Source organism: Vidua chalybeata, chromosome 6 (assembly GCF_026979565.1).
Source record: "Vidua chalybeata isolate OUT-0048 chromosome 6, bVidCha1 merged haplotype, whole genome shotgun sequence".
Taxonomy (NCBI): Eukaryota; Metazoa; Chordata; class Aves; order Passeriformes; family Viduidae; genus Vidua; species Vidua chalybeata.
This window is the reverse complement of record NC_071535.1, coordinates 2,004,666-2,021,479: the sequence shown is the minus strand read 5'-3', so window position 1 is coordinate 2,021,479 and position 16,814 is coordinate 2,004,666. Positions and strand designations below refer to the sequence as shown.

Here is a 16,814-nt window from a genome sequence, read left to right as displayed (position 1 = left end):
GGAGAGCTGGAGCTGGCAGCGTTTGCTGGAATCTGAAATGCAGGGAACTCTCAGAGCTTTGGGCCTGTGAGGCAAAGCTTAGAATTAAACCCAGGATTTGATCTGAGACCTGGAAAAAGCTCCCAAACTGAGGTGCTGGAAGGGAGAATGTGGATTTGCAGTTTAAAGTAGAGACATGTTAAGTGGAAGAGAGTTTCAAGTTTTAGACTTTAAGATACAGAAATAAAAATAGTTCCAGAGATAACCAAGGAGTTTAGAATGCAGCACTGTGGATTTGTGTGCCATAGCATGATTGGCTAAGAAAGCTCACACTGTAGCATGGGTCCAAAAAAAGATGTTTGGGTTAAAAACATAAATATCCTTACTGGCAGTGTTTTATTGGTCAATAAATCCTTAAAAAGTCTTGTAACTGGGGGTCTTGTGACCTTCTGAACCGTGCAGTGAAGATGTGAGTCCAACTCACCCTTCCTGCCTGTGTAGAAGATAAGAAAATAAATCACATCATCTAAAAAACTCAGAGGTCCCATCTCTAACTCATTCCAAACTCCTTCAGAAATCCCCCCCAGTGTTAATTCAGATGAGGGCACAGCCACCTCCGTGGTGTTTCCCTCCCCTGTCACAGGGCAGAGGCTGTGCTGGGCTCCCTCAGGTTTTATCTCGATTTAAACAAAGCGTTTTATGTGGATGGATCAAATGCTAACACTTCATTTTTTGTCAGGTTTGAAGATTAAAATGTACATATATAGGTTATGTAAACAAACCCACATTTTAGCTTCTCCTTGTCTCTGTATAAAAGAAAACAACAATTAATTGGAGAAAGAAGAATTTGTGTGTATTTGTGTCATTATGAATGTTTTTTTCTGTAGGCACCAAGAAGCCTTTCCAGGAGATTTTAGGACAGTCTCTGATGCTGTTTCAGAGTCAGATCCTGTCTGTACCACCCATCATTCCTGCTTTAATTCACCCTCCCCTCAACAAAATATACTGTAGGAGAAGATTATTTAAATAGCTATAGATGGGGAAAAAAATCACATTTACACCAAAGTGCTGGAGTAAGATGATTTTTAATACCCCTGTACAGTCAGCTGAGGGATGATTTTATTTTGCTAATCATGCTTTGAGTTTTTTGCAGTAAAAAAAGCCAAATGCTGTATGTAGATTAAAATTCTCTTTTACTTAAGAGACTGCTCCATGCTGTTCCTCTCTCAGCATGTTTTAGTCTGGAAATTGCTGTACTGAAAATAAAATAAGAAATCAGTGTGGTTATTTTTAAAAAGTTGACAGTGCATTTTTATTGGGGATTTCTCTTCAAGTATTTAAATCTTTGTGGTTCTTTCTAAAGAATAATGCTTGAAAATTGGGAATATCAGTGCTGTCCCCTTTCACTGAATAATGGAGCCTTTAAGTTGCTCCATTTGGTTCCCTTCTTCCTCTGGAGCATCATCCAGATGAGGGATTAAAAATCCCTTTGGAGCTGATGTTTTGTGTTTCTCATGGTCAGGGTTATCTTTAGGAGAGAAAAGATAAGAAGGAATTCAAACACTGATTTAAAAAAAAAAATTAAAAATTTTAAACTAGAAACTTCCTGTTCTGAAATCTCAGGTAATACTGGAATTCCTTTTTTTTGAAAATGCAGTTTTGAATATGAGTAGAAAACTGGGATATTTTTACCAAATATTTCAGGAATATGAATCCATGTTTTTGTGGTGGAATGTGCTGCCTGCAGACTCAATGTGCACGTCATGGATTTGGGAATTTTCTGTTCTTGGGGACTTTTTAAATGAAAAATCTCTTGTTTTGCTCATGTGCTCACTGTGTAACAGCTGGAGCTTTCTGGATGTGTTTTCACAATCAAAATAATCTATTAAGTAAAAATACATCTAGGTGTTGTAGCCAAGCTGTTGGTTTGTCTCAGAAAAGGCTAAAAAGAAGTTCCTTGCAGGTCTCTATTTTTCTCTATTTTTTCCCCTCAGTTTTTTGTCATTTCAGATGGAACCCTTTGATAATTTCTTTTCTACTCTGGATTTCCTCAAGTCTGAGTCCCAGAATTCCTGTGAACTCAAAATCCTAAATTCAAATCCTGAATTCAGTCCTGAATTCAAAATTAGCCCTGCCATTATATTGGTTAAAAAAAAAATCAGTTTGTTTTTAGTTTTAATACCATTTATCTGCATGAGAAGTTTTCATCCTCATCTTTTCTGAACAGACTCCTTGCTCTGGGGATTAATAATAGCTCACTGAGAAGGAATTTTGGGGAGAAGCTTTTGAGGATTTTCATCAAATGCCCATTGCAAGGGTGGAAGAATAGGGAAAAGTTGAAGAGCAAGAGAAGGAGCAGTTTAGGAATTTCAATGTAAAATGAAATTATGTCCCCCAGAAAGGCCTTCAGGCCAAGTTTAAATGCCACCCTTGCACCTGTTATTTCATTTCTTTTCATTGGAATAACTTGGACTAAACCTGTGTAAATGACACTGTAAAAATTAGTTCTGCTAATTCTAATCTGTCTTTAATGGCTCCAGACACTCTGCTGTTTCATAGATAAAATAGTAAAAAAATCTCTTTTCTGTGTTCCCTTCTGCTCAGCTTCTTGCAGCAGAGCTCTGACTGGTCAGTGCAACACCTTGTGGGTTTTGAAGGATATTTTGACTCTTAAAAGAAACAATTACCAGACAAAATTCAGCCTGTGTAGCTCTGGTGTGTTTATTTTATGCCAGTTTATATAACTGTGCTCAGATATTCCAGTCTGAAGCAGAGATCAGTGAATGTCCCTTGTGTCAGTAACATCCCCAGTAATTCCTCCTGCTTTTTTCCATACATTGAGTGCTTTGTCAGTCTCTCCTTGCTTTTCCAGTCCTCTCAGTCAGGATTTGGGGAGTTCTCTAAAGAATAAGTGTTCTCTCCTTGACCCAGTGACATCTGGTTGGACCAGCTGGTGCACAGCTTTTATTACAGTATTTTTGTTTTGCTCTGAAAAACACTGTCTTGAAATGAAATTGGATTTTCTTCTCAGCATTTATGTCAAAACGACTTCTCTGAAAGCCAGGGAGTGCAGAAGCACCTCTGGGACCTTTCAGGATGCTGCAGACTCATTTCAAGTGGCAGCTGAGCTTCTAAATCCTCTGGGGAGAGATGTCTCAACCAGGAGATGCTGGGCTTTGTTGTTGGTTTTGCTCCTTTTGAAGGAAAATTGGCTCCAGGACTTAGAGAGGGCCACAGAGGTGATTTGGGGGATGGAACAGTAATGAGGGAAGGCTGGGAGTGTTGGGAGTGCTCATCCTGCAGGAGAAGGATCCAGGGAGAGCTCAGAGCCCCTTGCAGGGGCTCCAGGAGAGCTGGAGAGGGACTGGGGACAAGGGATGGAGGGACAGGAGCCAGGGAATGGCTCCCAGTGCCAGAGGGCAGGGATGGATGGGAGGTTGGGAATTGGGAATTCCTGGCTGGGCTGGAATTGCCAGAGCAGCTGTGGCTGCCCCTGGATCCCTGGCAGTGCCCAAGGCCAGGCTGGACACTGGGACTGCTTGGAGCAGCCTGGGACAGTGGGAGGTGTCCCTGCCATGGCAGGGGTGGAACAGGATGGTGTTTGAGGTCCCTTCTAATCCAGGCCATTCCAGGATTCCATGATTTGTGTTCCTGAAGTGAAGCTGAGATTCCCTGTCACTGTTTAAGGAGGGCTCTGTGTTCCTCTGCTGCTCCTCAGCCTTGCTGGACATCCACGTGCTCCCAAGAAAGTTTTGAGGAGTGTGGCATGAGCTGTTGAGACCTGGGAACTGAAGTCAGGTACAAATCAAATCATTTTTTGTGCAGTGAAGCCTGAAATAAGTGACTGGAGGGAGGAGAATGGCTGAGGTCTGACCAGGGAATGGGAGTTCCCATCCTCTCCTGATCCTCCTCCTCTTGTGACTGCTCCTGTTCTTGTCAGTTCTCTGGAGCATCACTGAGGGTTCACTGCAGGGACACAGAATTTCGTTGGATTTCCTTGGGTCCTGCTCTTGCTGTAGTGCTGCTCTCTGAGACACGTGGCAGGACCTTAACCCGGCACTTCCTGGTTTGCCATTGTTTTGTGAATTAAACTCTCCTGTTCAGGAAGAACACAAAATGCCCTGGCTATTGTTGAAAACCTGCTGTCTTAAGGAGGAGTTTTCAAGGAGTGGGTTTGGTTTTCTTGAGGATTTTTTTTCTTTCTTCCAGGATTTTGTGTCCGTGTCAGCTGGGAATCAGTTGTGTAAAGCAGAGATTCATGTTTGAGGCACAGAAGGCAAAATTACATTTACAGGGCTATAAAATAAGTTTTTAACAAGACTGGGCAGCTGGATTCAAGCTCACATAGGGCAGGGTTAGATGGGAAATTTGGAATTCTTGGCTGGGAGGGTGGGAAGCCCTGGAATAGGATTCCCAGAGCAGCTGGGGCTGCCCCTGGATCCCTGGAAGTGCCCAAGGCCAGGCTGGACAGGGCTTGGAGCACCTGGGACAGTGGAATGTGTCCCTGCCATGGCAGGAGGGGAACAGGATGATCTTGAAGGTCCTTTCAAACCCAGACCAATCTGGGATTCTCCTTAATTTGGAGGAAGCCCTCAGAGCCTCCCAGTTTTGGGAACTGCTCCCCGGGCTTTGGAAGGGGCTGGACCTTTATTTCAGAGCATCAGAATTCAACCCAAAGATGTTTCTGTCTTGTCCCAAGGAGCTGCCACCCCATTTGTCCCGTGAATACCAATGTGAGTGTGTCACATGACTTTTTTTGAGGTGATTTACATGGAATTTGTATGGGGAGAGGAGGGAATTTCCCTGGATTGTCTTCCTTACAAATCTTTTGGCTATAGTTTGAGATCTAGTGAGCACTTTCCTGATTGAGAGGCTGCCAGGGAAAACTGAGTATGGAGACCAACCCCTGAGTGCTTTTTTTTTTTTTTTTTCTTTTTAAGGTGGGGTGGTTTGGGGAGATTTTTAGTAGAAAAAGAGCCCTGCTGCCCCAGGATGAGTTAACTGCAGCCCTTTCTGTATGGGCACTGTGGGAACCCAGGGCAAGGGGAATATTTCTGTCTGCCCTGAGGGGTTCTGACTCCCAGGGAAGCACCCTCAATCGTGGAGAAGGCCTCCAAAGCCTCAAAATAAACTAAAGACCACAAAAGTGTAAAATGAATTATAGAAAGTAGTATAGTGTGTCACTTAAGTGGGAAATTTAAGATTTTTAATACGTTATAAATGAAGACAAAATAGAAAGTATTGTCTCAGGTTCCTTCTTCTTCCTTCTTCTTCATGAGTTTAAGTAATATCTTGTAATTAAGTAAAAAAATCCACATTACAAGTCTTTAAGAATCAGTTATTAAGTTAAAAAAAATAATCTAAGAATCACTTCTTAATTAAACAACTTAATTTTTGATTGGTCAGGGTTGTAACATCAGTGCAGTTACTCATTCAGGACATGAGTAACTCTCAGATACCCACAGGGATGGTTTCACTCCAGTGCTGGCAGAAATCTGCCTCAACTTGACACTCCTTCCCACCATAATGGCAAAACACAGAGTTTGGAATTCCACAGAGGTGCCAACTTGGCAGGAATAGGAATTACCACCTTAACTCCAGAGGAAAACTTGTGAGAAATATGAAAAGTGTGTGAATTTGCAGCTCTGCAACCCAGAGTTACCCTGCTTTTGCTGGGGTTCGTTTTTAGGCCCAGCCTTCCATGAAAAAAATCCTAATTCTTTGCATTCCTTTGGCCAGGTGCAGCAGCAGGTTCACCCCAACCTGTCAGCAAAGGAGGATTCCCTGTACTACATAGAGGAGCTGATCCTGCAGCTGCTGAACAAACTGTGCATCGCCCAGCCACGCACTGTGCAGGATGTGGAGGTAGGACTGGAGGCTGCAGAAACAGGGCTCTGCCTCTGGAATTGCTGAAATTATTTGGGATGTTTTTGGGCAATGCAGGTGGGAAGCCCAGAGCTTCCTAACACGACTTTGTGGCTGTCCCTGGATCCCTGGAAGTGCCCAAGGCCAGGTTGGATGGGGTTTGGAGCAGCAAACTGGGATAGGGGAAGGTGTCCTGTGGCAGGGACTGGAACTGGATGATCCTTAACATCCCTTCCAACCCAAACTATTCTGGGAATCTCTGATTTTATTTAGATTTTAAAAGCAAATTTAACTGAAAACTCATTTTCTTACCCAGTGCTTCAGGACAGAAATTGTGGGAATTTTTCCTTTCAGCAATATTTTTATAAATGCAAAATTTGTAGGATTTTTGCTGTTGACTTTATAATGAATTTAAGAATTTTTCCCTGCTTTTTTTCACATCTATATGCAAGAAAAAAAATTTAAATATTTCAGTGAAAGGTTACTGTTGTCAGGCCTGGATTGTGCAGCTGAGGGAATCGAGTTGGATGTTCCTGGGACTGTATTGAACTCACTGAGGCTCTTGTATTATTGCAGCTGTCAGCTTTTGTGTCATCATTCCAAAATGAGGGTTTGATGGAGTCTGGAGGGAGAAAATGCTTCCATGTGGCTGTGCCCCAATAGAGCTTTGTAGAGCATTAATTTTACATCAGTCTGTAGATCCAGGATTTTCAGCCTCATCCAAAATGCTAACTTTGTATGGGATTACTTCTCTATGCCTGCTGTGGAAATTAAAAGAATTACATATATATATATATATATATATAAAAGAATATAAATTATATGTGTATGTCTGTATTAATATAAATTATATATGTGTGTCATGGAAATGAAAGAAAATTTTATATATAGGTAAATGTATATATTTATATATTTTAATATTATATATATGTATTATGTGTATATATTTATGTTGATTATATATTTCATATATATATAAATAATTTTATATAAATAAGTAAATAAGCATATATATGTATGTATGTATTGGCACAATAATTGCCCAAAGGGTTTTAGATTTTTATTAGATGCCCTTTATTCAACATTAATTATTAATTTATGGTGTTTTTTTTAATCTGATGCATAAAGTTTATTACATTACTAAATTAAAAGCAAAATTTAATAGTTCCTTAATAGCTCTTGGGATTGGATGTGCTCCTCAGCTGTTTTTAGCTGTAAAGGGAAAACAGGAGAGCTGTGATCTCTGAAGTTTATCATAAGATATTTACATAACAGCCTGGAGCTAATGGAACTGTTTGTCCAAGGTGTTGTCCGTAAGTATTTTCAGGATTAAGGTCTAAAAATCTCAAATTAAAAATGTTTTCTAAATAGAAGCAGCCCTTCAAATTGTTCCTAAAGGCAACAGTGGGAAGCAGTGTTGGAGCACAGGAGGCTTGTGTTAGGTTGGATGTTGGGAAGGAATTCCTGGCTGGGATGGAATTCCCAGAGCTTGGGACAATGGGAGGTGTCCCTGCCATGGAACTGGATGGGATTGAAGTCCCTTCCAACCCAAACCAGTCTGGAACTCCATGATTCTAAGCTGAAGGATGGCTGAATGCCACCTTAGCCCCATTTTTGGGAGGATCTCCTGGTAGGATCCCAAGGAAGGGTCATTTGAGGGCTGCTTTCCAGGTGGGAATGTCACCCTGTATTAGCCTGGGAGCTGATCAGAAAGCTGGGCATTAAATGGCCACCTGCAAAGCTTTAAAAGCTGCCTCTGAGAAAATCTGCTTCTCTGTGAGGTCCTCCTGCTAGGTCTTGGAATATGTGCAAAATTCTTTTAATCAGAGGGACACAAATATTTCATCTTTTTTTTTTTTTTTTCCAGCTCATCCTTCAGCTTTTCATTCCTGCCATAAGCTTGATCTGATGTAGGGCAAGTTACACCCTTCTCAAATAGGAACAATATCAACTTGTGGGTTTTTTTTTGTAGGCTGTAAACTGTTCAGTATTTCCTGATGGTGTTTATATTTTGGGATCCTGGTCTCACAGAATAGTCTGGGTTGGAAGGGATCTTAAAGACCATCCAATATCCAACTCCCTGTCATGGCAGGAACGTTTTCCACTGGAAGTGGAGACTGAAACCTCCTTGTTGCTCTTGAAAAGATCATAGATTTTAGGAGATGTGAAGGAGTTCTTGGGGCTCAGGGAAGGGAGCTTGTTCAGGATTGCTGAAAAGAGAGAAGCTGAGCTGAGTAAGGAGAGAGCAATTAGGAAAACGTGTTGCAAACACTGTGGAGGAGGATAATTGCCTGTCCTGGAGGGGAAGTAATTTGCTGTGCTGTTTTATTTAAACCTCTCTGGTGGCTGTGGTTGGTCTCAGTGCTGTCTGTGTTGGGCAGGAGCGGGTTCAGAAGACGTTTCCCCACCCCATAGACAAGTGGGCCATCGCTGATGCTCAGTCGGCCATCGAGAAACGGAAAAGAAGGAACCCCCTCCTGCTCCCTGTGGACAAAATCCATCCCTTACTGAAGGTACCTCTCACCTTTCCTGCCCCTCAGCATGACCTTTAATATATTTCTTTAATTTGTATGAAATGAAAAAGTTTCTTTTCTTGGCAGAGGGGGTAAAGAATCGCCATAAAGCTGAATTTATTGTAGCGTGTAATAAAAGCAAATCCTTAAATTCATCCCATTCAAGACATCACTGTGTTAATCCATTACTCTACTTTGAAATAGGATTAGTTAGTTTTTAACATAAACAAAACTGAAATACCTTCCCTACTTCAGCAGCGCTGCTTTGATGCCTTTATTTGTTTCAAAATGCTGCAGAAGCCAAAACAGAAGAAGAGGGAACAAGCAGATCCTGTTCCTTGTGTACTGTCAACCAAGATGTGTCAGTGTCCTTTCAGTCACTGCTGAATGTCACTGCTGCCTTGGGTTTAAAAACCAAGAGATCTGCAGAGGTGCTTCCAGCTGTTGAGAAAACTTTTATTGGAGCATAAGCAGAAATTAAAGCACTTTTCCAGGTTTCCTTGCTGTGTTCACACATCTCAGTTCCTGAAGGTTAATGAGAGGGGTAGGGATATCAAGAGAGGAAACAACATTAAATATGATCTTCCTAAACACCACTGGTGTTCTTTGGTGAAATCTGGTGAAAACATGCCCAGAATCTGATTTTTAGAGGATGCACCAACACATAATGAGAACAAGCCTGCCTTATTCAAATGCACAGAGTCACCTGCATTTATTGGCAGGTGAAAAGCTGCGTGGTGCAAGCTGTGCAGGACATGGAGCATGTTCCCAAAGATAATGTTCTGCATTCATCCTGGTCTTTGTCTCTTCAGACTTCCATTAGTAAAGTTCCATTATTTTATGGAGTGCAGAGTGCTCAGTTGGTGTGCCAGGGGTGGAAGAGATGATCTTTAAGGTCCCTTCCCACCCAAACCATTCCATGATTCCTTGAAAGCAAAACCTACTTTGTCCTCAAGAGTCCACATTAGGGTCAGAGTCCTGCAATAAGCACAGACAGAGATGGAAATTTAAGTATAGGAGTAATTCCACTGAAGTCCCTTCCTTAAATGAATTCTATTTTTAGGACTGTCATTTTTAGAGGAGGGATTATTTCAAGTTCTGTCGCTTTTCCTCTCTTAAAATACTGAAAAATAACACAAGTATTTACAAGCATCTCCTTCCAGGCAGCTGTTCCAATTTCCAGTTGATGTCCTCAGCCCTGGGTGTTCCTTTACTGTAAATTATCACCACAGACAAAATCCATTTCAGAAAATTCAATGTGCTTATTGATGTTCTAGATGAATTTCTGGAATAAATATCATTTGTTTTCTCTTGTTTTCACTGTGCAGGAGGTCCTGGGCTACAAGGTGGATTACCATGTCTCTCTCTATATTGTGGCTGTCTTGGAATACATCTCAGCTGACATTTTAAAGCTGGCTGGAAATTATGTTTTCAATATCCGACACTTTGAGATCTCCCAGCAGGACATTAAAGTATCAATGTGTGCTGATAAGGTAAGGGCTTGGGATTCAAACAGTATTTAGAGGTGATTTGTTCAATTTTGTTTGATCTGGAAGGCGTGTTCAAAGGAGGATCAGAGGGAGAGCCTGGTTTTACTCAAAGGCAGAGCTTCTCTCCTTGTTCATGCCAGACCTGTCACAGCAGAAATTTAAGTTGAGCCTGCATAAATTTTGGAAGATCAGGAGCCTTTGCAAGGAGTGTAAGGCCAGAAAAATGGTGCTGTCCTTTATTTCTCTGCTGTCACACCCTCCTGATGTCACTTTGTCGTGGCAGCTCTCCTTCCTAACACAGAAAAGACCTTTAGTTTTCATGCCCATTAAAATGAGAAACATTTTTGTTCGGTTTTATCTTCAGCAGGAGGTTTTGTCCAAGGCTTATGCAAGATTCCTTGTTTTCCAAGTTGATTCTGCATGAATTGTAACTTGTTTTCTAGGTCGTGCTCACTTCCAAGGGGGAAAATGGCTTTGGCAACTGCTGCAGCCTCCTGCTGCCAAAGTTGAAATATTACTCCCTTGTGAAAGTGAACACAGCAAGGATTGTATTAAAAACTCCAAGGATTTCTCTGAACACATTGAAATAGCTGAGCTGGAGCCACGTGTGAAGATCTGGCTGGGTGTAATTCTCTGGATTTCTTTGGCAGGTTTTGATGGATATGTTTGATCAGGATGAGATTGGGTTGGTTTCCCTGTGTGAGGATGAGCCCTCTTCTTCTGGGGAGCTCAACTACTACGACCTGGTGAGAAATGAGATTGCAGAAGAAAGGCAATACCTGAGGGAGCTGAACCTGATCATCAAAGTATTTCGGGAAGCTTTTCTGTCCAACAGGAGACTCTTCACACCTCATGTGAGTCCTTTATTGATCAGCAATGCTAATTGCTCCATTAGCAGCCAGAACTTACCCATTTTGCATTAACTGTGTTGGAGGTGAAATCCAGTTTGATTTATTGTCTGTCAGTGAATAATGAGTGTTGTCTGTGTGTGAAATCCAATGGGGGAATTGCCATTAATGGCAGTGCAGCTTAATGGACTCAATTCCCTGTCAGATGCCAGCAGTAGCTGCATTATTTTGGTCATTTAGGTGATAGTTTCACTTTTGCTTAAGACAAAAATTAAGTCATCTACCTGCATGTGCAGTGAATGCTTGAACTGACATTTACAGGCTACTCCTTATCTGTAGAAATTCCAATTAAAACAGCCCTTGGCTGTGGATTCTCTAACTGTGAAGGGAACCTCTGCTTGAGGAATGATTGAAATATTTGATTGAAATAGTCTCTATGAAATTCTGTTCTCAGGAGGGATAAGGAAGGATAGGTGGATCCTTCCTGTGGGACAGGGAGGAAGGGACAGGCCAGCAGAACCTGAACTGGGATTTTTAGGTGATACCAGCAGGTTAAAAAGAGGCAGCAGGAGCCATTCCCATCCCAGCTGGGTGTGGGAGTCCTTAGGAGCCGATGGAATTGTGCAGGTGTGGGGGTACAATTCCAGTGAAGATGATGGGAGGAGAAGGGGGCCATGTTTGGGAGCTGAGGAATATTCTTTTGGGAATGGGTATGGGAAATTTCAGGATTTCATGTTCCCACAAGAGGGTTGCCATGCTCTGGGCACTGGCAGGAGGTCAGTGGGAGGTTGGGGCAGAGAAACTTCTGAGCAGGGAATTCAGAGGGGTCAGAGGAGGAATCCAGGACACTGAACTGGGGAAGAGGCTCCCTCAGTGAGTGTGAGGAACTGAAAATCTACACTTAGAATTTGGGAAGGAAGCTGCCAATTCCTGCTGCATTCCCAGGAGCTGCTTTAGCTGCACCTGTGGTTTAGAGGATCTGAGCTTGGAGCTGCTGTAAATTCCTCCTGTAAATCACCTCCTTCCTGCTGTGTTCTGTGGGACAAGAAGGAGCAGAGGGAGCAGTGAGAGCAGGAAGGGCCAGGAGTGCCTGTCCAGACCCCAGCCTGTCCTGGCAGCACAGCAGCTCCAGGGAAGGATGCTCTGAAAATAGGGCAAGGCTGGATGTGCTCAGGGAAGCCTGGAGGACAGAATTTAACTTCTCCTTGCTTTTTGTGGCTCCTCTCTGTTGGAAATCTGGTTACTGAGAATTTCAGACTTTCTGTGCTGACAGACTCTGACCCCCAAGAGAGCTCTGCATTGACCTGAGGCTGTGGAGAAGCTTCCAAAATGGAATGGCAGAACTGGGATTGTGGGGGTGGAGTTTGAACAGAAGTGTGTGATGTCACAGGGTGGGAAACTCAGAGTTTAAGGGTTTAGAATGCAGGAATAGATACAAAGCAAGATGGAGGTTTTAGGGTGGAGGCTGCTCCTCCTTCTCCTCCTTCTCCATGGGTTTGGGTGGTTTTGTGTAATTGGATAAAAAAGTCCTCATTGTGGGCACGGGTGGTTGGTGATTGGGTTAAAAGTGAAAATAATTGAGGTGTCATTTCTGAATTGGGCAGTTTAGCCTTAAAAGGCCTTGCAGAGAGAGAGATGTGGCTCCATTTTTAGTTTGTTGGAGTGAAGTGCTGCAGAACTCAGGGTTTGTGAGACTGTGACAGAGATAAGAACCAACAAACATCTGAGCCCCAACAAGAAATACCATCCTGAGCATTTAATCCCGACCCTGGCAAAAAGAAGTTAAGACTCAACAGCTCTCCATTGACCTCCTGGTTCAGACAAAACCCACTCCAATATTTACATCCTCCAAATAAATTATCCCAGCCAGGACTCAGGCATGTTTTGTGTTTGCAGGACATTGATGTGATATTCAGCAACATTTCAGACATCCACGAGCTGACAGTGAAGCTTTTGGGATTGATTGAGGACACTGTGGAAATGACAGATGAAAGCAGCCCTCACCCTCTGGCTGGCAGCTGCTTTGAGGACCTGGCAGAGGTTTGGTGTTCAGTTTGGTTGGTTTAGAGAGGGGGGTTTAGGTTTGTTTTTATTAAATCACTCCAAACAGGGTGTAGTGGTTTTGGTTCGCCAGTTTGAGATGTTTTGCCAGTGTTGAGATTTCCTGGCCAATGCCCCAAGGAGTGTGGAGGGTTCAGTGCTGGCCAATCCCCAGTGCACTCACTCCCTGCTGCCAGGTGGGATTAGCAGAAAGGCAGAGCAGGCTCAAACCCTTAAAAGGGTATGAAGAAAACACCTATTACCACTAACTAAAAGAAAGAGTAATAAGAATCAGAACAAAACTTCCAGAACACTTCTGCCCCCACAACCTTTTCTCCCCCACTGACAACGTAAAGAAACAAAACCTAAAATTTCAGTCAGTTCCTCTAGAACAGTCTTTTGTTCAGTTCTCTTAGGGAACTTTGCATCACTTCCCTGAATGTCTCCCGTGCAAAACCATGACCAGGGTTTTCATTCAGGTGCATTGTTTGACATCTGGAATGGGAAATCTCTTCAGGGACTCCAGGAAGGAGTGAAGTACCAGAGCAGCACTTTGTGGCTGTCCAGAAGTGCTGGTGATACCCACTGAGCTCTAAAGTGGGTATTAAAGAGCAGCAATAAGGAAAAACACTGCCCTGGCATTGGGTGTGCCTCCTACTGGAAGATTATTAATTATTTTCTCCGTTTGTTTTGAATGGGCACTGAAATACTTGAAGGAATTTTTAAAAAATACTCCATATTAAAATTATTCTATTAAATATTATTAAATATTATTATACTTTAATCTATTTTAATATATTAAAATAAATTATTTCATACAGAATATATTAATATTATGTATTCATATTAATAATATTAATTATTAATTAATGTATATTCTCATAAATATGTTTGATATATTTTAATATATTTTACTTAATAGTATTGTAATATTAATATTATTCTTAAATATTTCTATTCAGTAATACAGAAGGGAGTCACAAAGCTGAAGAGGGCTAGAGCTCAGTTTAGTCAGAATTCCTGAAAATAGGTGCAAAATGACTCTGGCATTCAGCAGGGAGGTGCACAGGGAAAAAACAGCATCTGAGAGGCAAGAGGACAATTCAGCTTAGAATTAACCACACAGTTCTAATTGTCTGGGGAGAAAACTCTTGGAGAGGATGACCAAGGTAGGGATGGAAGTTTTGCTGCCATTTGACACGGCTTAAATGGAATCTGCTTTTCTTTGGGATGTGTATTAATCCCAATTTTTGGCCCTAAAACGTGAGAGCAATCATGTAAACCACTATTAGAGAGGAAAAAAACTGTTCTGAGGTGACAGAGAATGTTTCAGCTGAACCATGTGGTGAAGGGCAAATTTTTGGTTTTATCTTCAAATTATGATGTTTATTTTTAAAATTAAACTTTTTATTTATATATACTTTTAATATATTATAATATCTTTATATTAATTAAAAATTTTATTATATTAACTTTAAATCTTACTTTTATATATAATTTCCATTTTTAAGATCTGAGAATTGCACTAACACCCCAGCACCACCTGAAGAATTATTACATTTTTGTGACTGTAAAAAATAGTGATTTTTGAGCACAGGTGCCACTCATTTAGGAATAGACTATAAAGATAAAGTTTTCTTGGCATTGCTTCAATAAACCACTCATGTAGGAAAGTTCAGCTGACCAAGTCTTAGCAGTTATTGAAGCATAATTGCTTTATAATGATAAGGAGAAGTGTTTGATCAATGGATTAAAGTAGTTATGATATTGAAACTATAAAAAAAACCTTTAAATTTGAAATAGTGTAGCATTATCCTGGAAAAAAAAAATCTGATTTTATTGTAAAAGTTCCTCTGAGTCATCCAGTGCTTTAATGGAAACAAATCCTTTTCAATGAGTGAAAATCTCATCTGATTTTTCATTCACTGAGAAACTTGAAGAGGAAATTAAGTCCAGATTATTTTTCCAAGCTTTTTATGAAGGTAATATATTTGAATTTATGAATTCAGTTAATATGGGGCAAGACGTGCTTAATAAGTGAGCTGTTGATGTGATCACCTCACAGGGTGAGATCATCTTTCTGTCAGTGTTTGCAAAAGGAATCATTACAGAGAGATATGAAAGTGAAGTGTTTATTTGCTCTGCTTATCTCACTGCCAGCGTTGTTCATTTAGTGTTTCCATTAAAAAGGTCCTTCAACTTCTTGGGAAGGATAATTAAAACCAAACAACCCTTGCAAGCTGGAAACTTCCTGCTTTGTCTGTTTTGTCTTCATCAGCTCCCTGGAAGGTTTAAAAACATAAATATTGTCGTGGTTTTGAGATAAGGAAGTGTGGGGTAAATAAAACATTGGTTTTGTGTTTGGGGAAAATAAAATATTTTTTGCTGGTGTGGAGGAAATTCAGAAACTGACACCCAAAAGTGGGAGATGGATGGTTGAGAACAGGGCAGAGGGTTTCTGAAGAGATCTTCACAAGGCAGCTGATACAACAAGGGGATTGTCAGTAGATTGTAAATTTGTTTTCTGGTGTTTGTGTTTCCATAAGAGGAGATTTAAGTATCCACAAAGGAATAAAGGTGGAGAGCAGTGCACACAGCAAGGGGGTGAAATGGGCAAACACCAATCCAGGGCCATATCCTGCACTGAGATAGTTTATAGGGACATCAGGGTGCTGCTTCCATAGAATCCCAGAATGGATTGGGTTGGAAGAGACCTTAAATCCCATCCATCCCATCCCATCCCATCCCATCCCATCCCACCCCTGCCATGGCAGGGACACCTCCCACTGTCCCAGGTGCTCCAAGTGTCCAGCCTGGCCTTGGGCACTGCCAGGGATCCAGGGGCAGCCACAGCTGCTCTGGCAATTCCAGCCCAGCCCCTCCCCACCCTCCCAGGGAAGAATTCCCAATATCCCATCTAACCCTGCCCTCCTTCACCCAAAAGCCATCAATTTCAATCTTCCAGAATTCCATGTTTCAGTCACTTCTGCAGCACTGTGAGCATAAACCCCTTTTTAAATAATTAATCTCCTGAGGAAGATCCCTAATGCCGTTCATTTTAATCTCATGTTCATAAAACAAGCCCAAAACATAAAAATACTGATTGAAGTCTAAGTGATAGAAACTAAAACCACTTTTAAATGCAGTAAAAATATAAAATAATTCCAGAAGACAGCACAGAGTCAGGAAATGCTGGCCTGACTCCTGCAGTGGATTTGCACTGTGGATTCCACTGTGACTTGAGACTTCACCAATGTTCAAACAAGCCTTTTGTGGGGTTGGCATTCCCAAATCCAGCAGCCTGGCAATCACTGGGGTGAAAAGAGGGATGTGCTGATGCCAGCAGTGACTCAGGAGTGAATCAGTCCCTGCAGGGACTGGGATCAGCCTGACAGGCCCTGGCACAGCCCAGCTGGGAGCCAGAAATGATCCCTGCAACCAGAAATGGTTCCTGCAGGGATTCCTGTACAGCCAGAGATGATTCCTGCACAGTCAGAAATTATTCCTGTACAGTCAGAAATTATTCCTGTACAGTCAGAAATGATTCCTGTACAGCCAGAAATTATTCCTGCAACCAGAAATTATTCCTGCAGGGATTCCTGTACAGCCAGAAATTATTTCTGTGGGATCCCTATACAGCCAGAAATGATTCCTACAAACAGAAATTATTCCTGTGGGATTCCTGCAGTCAGAAATTTTTCCTGTACAGCCAGAAATTATTCCTATGGGATTCCTGTACAGCCAGAAATGATTCCTGTGGGATTCCTGTACAGCCAGAAATGATTCCTGTGGGATTCCTGTACAGCCAGAAATGATTCCTGTGGGATTCCTGTACAGCCAGGAATGATTCCTGTGGGATTCCTGTACAGCCAGGAATGATTCCTGTACAGCCAGAAATTATTCCTGTACAGCCAGGAATGATTCCTGTGGGATTCCTGCAGCCAGAAATTATTCCTGTGGGATCCCTGCACCTCCATGTTTCCATCCCATCCTGCTGCAGCTGATCCTGTGGAATCACAGCTGCATACTCCAAACAGAACCATTTTTGCATCTAAACCCTTGATGGCACTTGAAGACTT

General features: G+C 41.8%; 1 protein-coding gene across 1 annotated transcript in view; it reads left to right on the top strand.

Annotated features, from left to right (window-relative positions):
• The window catches only part of SOS2 (SOS Ras/Rho guanine nucleotide exchange factor 2), a 46,623-nt gene that overhangs the window by 6,420 nt on the left and 23,389 nt on the right, over positions 1–16,814 (top strand). Inside the window, exons 2-6 of the mRNA XM_053945913.1 lie at positions 5,719–5,844; positions 8,226–8,357; positions 9,686–9,850; positions 10,498–10,701; positions 12,592–12,735. Coding sequence (XP_053801888.1) covers positions 5,719–5,844; positions 8,226–8,357; positions 9,686–9,850; positions 10,498–10,701; positions 12,592–12,735 — 771 coding nt within the window. The remainder of the gene's footprint in view (positions 1–5,718; positions 5,845–8,225; positions 8,358–9,685; positions 9,851–10,497; positions 10,702–12,591; positions 12,736–16,814) is intronic.